The sequence below is a fragment of the Nanorana parkeri genome, unplaced genomic scaffold, assembly GCF_000935625.1.
Source record: "Nanorana parkeri isolate BGI_ZX_2015 unplaced genomic scaffold, ASM93562v1 scaffold3297, whole genome shotgun sequence".
NCBI lineage: Eukaryota > Metazoa > Chordata > Amphibia > Anura > Dicroglossidae > Nanorana > Nanorana parkeri.
This window is the reverse complement of record NW_017309565.1, coordinates 56,622-59,188: the sequence shown is the minus strand read 5'-3', so window position 1 is coordinate 59,188 and position 2,567 is coordinate 56,622. Positions and strand designations below refer to the sequence as shown.

General features: G+C 53.4%; 1 protein-coding gene across 1 annotated transcript in view; it reads right to left on the bottom strand.

The window, feature by feature from the left end:
• Positions 1-55: 55 nt before the first annotated feature.
• LOC108803012 (mediator of RNA polymerase II transcription subunit 12-like) overlaps positions 56-2,567 on the bottom strand; it is a gene marked incomplete at its 3' end in the record, with an annotated part of 40,036 nt that continues 37,524 nt past the window's right edge. The window contains exons 27-30 of the mRNA XM_018574864.1: positions 2,124-2,556; positions 1,862-2,022; positions 299-478; positions 56-127 (exon numbers count right to left, since the gene is read on the bottom strand). Of these exons, the coding sequence (XP_018430366.1) occupies positions 56-127; positions 299-478; positions 1,862-2,022; positions 2,124-2,556 (846 nt within the window). The remainder of the gene's footprint in view (positions 128-298; positions 479-1,861; positions 2,023-2,123; positions 2,557-2,567) is intronic.

Genomic DNA, 2,567 nt, shown 5'->3' with positions numbered 1-2,567 from the left:
GTCAGTGGGGGGAATAGTGTCCCATCATGGTGTCAGTGGGGTCACAGGTACTTACATTGCTGGTTGTCTGTTTGATCATTAGCTGAAGTTCCAAAGCAGACTGTCTCATCGTCCACTGATCCAGGCTCTGCAAGGCAAACGACAACATGACCCTCCTGACCGAGATCTTCACATCAAGCGTTTCCTCGGAAATCCTGGGGACACCAGCGGACCTTTTGTCCAGTGCCCCCATGCCGAGCAACATGTCATAAGAAGGAAGGTCAGAGAGTGAAGAGAACTCCAGTCCGGGAACACTGACCTGCAAAATGTGTTTAATGCGTTGTCTCTGCGGGTTGTCTCCCTGCTCGGCATCGCTCAGTCTGTGAGGGTAACAGATCAACTGCATCAGACGCTGGGCCTGAGCGCTGCTGAGAACCGGATCCTGGAGATCAATGGAGTCCTCGCACAGCGAGCGGACGCAGCGCTCGCCCACCCACTCCTGTGAACAAGGGAACACGAGGACAAGGATGACTGCTTTCTAACACTACGAGGAGGAGGAGGGAACGGAGAAGCGGCCACATCTACACGCTTGGCGTTGTGTTCCGGGCTTACGGATCAGAACACGCATTCATCACACAAACCAAATCACTTCCACAAGGAACAGAAGACAACGTAGGAGGTGTAGGAGTGCATGAGAATGAATCGGAGGAGGGCAGAGGATGCCAGGCGGGTGAATGTCAGTGTTTTATACAAAAAGATGAATTATTACACATGAAAGTCACCCAGGCAGCTGTGTAATAATAATAAATATATATTAGGGCTGTGGAAACTAAAGATGAATTTCTCGATTAATCGTTAAACTTTTTGATCGATTAAAATTATTTTGATCGCTAATGAAAACACTCACCTCCCCGCCGGCTTCCGGGAGTCCCGTCAGAGATCCGGTGACGTCACCGGACTAACGCAGGGAAGGGGGGAGGAGTCCGGTGACGTCGATGTCTGTGACGGCTAACGAAGGGAAGGGGGGGAGGAGTCCGGTGACGTCGATGTCTGTGACGGCTAACGAAGGGAAGGGGGGGAGGAGTCCGGTGACGTCGATGTCTGTGACGGCTAACGAAGGGAAGGGGGGGAGGAGTCCGGTGACGTCGATGTCTGTGACGGCTAACGAAGGGAAGGGGGGGAGGAGTCCGGTGACGTCGATGTCTGTGACGGCTAACGAAGGGAAGGGGGGGAGGAGTCCGGTGACGTCGATGTCTTGGTGACGTCGATGTCTGTGGCGGCTAACGAAGGGAAGGGGGGAGGGGTCTGGTGACGTCGATGCCCGTGACGTCACCTGACTCTTTCCCCCCTTCGTAAGCGGACGGAGCCACTTGGGCCGGTGAGTTTGCCCAAGAAACTTTCTGCACGAGCGCCTGCCAAGGCATCGGCCTATACACATACAGCACAGCGATGACCTATACACATACAGCACAGCGATGACCTATACACATACAGCACAGCGATGACCTATACACATGCAGCACAGCGATGAAGTCATAAAATGAACTAGGAGCACACTAATCCAGTATGTTATTATTCTGAGTTGCCCCACTCAAGCGGCGGCCATATTGAGTGGGGCACGTGAGATTAATAACGTGCTGGATTAGTGTGATCCGAGTTCATTTTATTACCTCATTGCTGTGCTGTATGTGTATAGGTCATTGCTGTGCTGTATGTGTATAGGTCATTGCTGTGCTGTATGTGTATAGGTAATGTATTTGGATCTGTATGTGCGTTATAATTAATCGAACACGAACATTTTAATCATTACCAGCCCTAATATATATATACAACAATAGGTAATAAGAAATGTTCCCTGCTGATCGGCTGATCCCAAACTCACCTGCTGACAAATGCTGCGCAGCACATATTTAGCGTACACATCCAAGCTGGCCGTCTCTATGGATACCAATCTCCCGCCCGGCCTGTTTGCTAAATCCTCATCTGTAATATCTTCATTCCCCGGTGGGAGAGGGAACCCCGAGCCTTGCAGTTCTGCATCACCTGGGGAAACAAATGTGAGTAAAATACCGGGGAAATGACTCCGGAGCATAACAGTGCAACGGCAAAAGGCTGGAGCTCGCAGAGCGTGCACAGCCCCGGACCATAATGTGCACAGCTTGGACCGGAGCGCACAACCCAGACAAGCGTGCACAGCTTGGACCGGAGCGCACAACCCAGACAAGCGTGCACAGCTTGGACCGGAGCACACAACCCAGACAAGCGTGCACAGCTTGGACCGGAGCGCCCAACCCAGACAAGCGTGCACAGCTTGGACCAGAGCGCCCAACCCAGACAAGCGTGCACAGCTTGGACCAGAGCACCCAACCCAGACAAGCGTGCACAGCTTGGACCGGAGCGCCCAACCCAGACAAGCGTGCACAGCTTGGACCAGAGCGCCCAACCCAGACAAGCGTGCACAGCTTGGACCAGAGCACCCAACCCAGACAAGCGTGCACAGCTTGGACCGGAGCGCCCAACCCAGACAAGCGTGCACAGCCCCGGACCAGAGCGCACAACCCAGACAAGCGTGCACAGCTTGGGCCAGA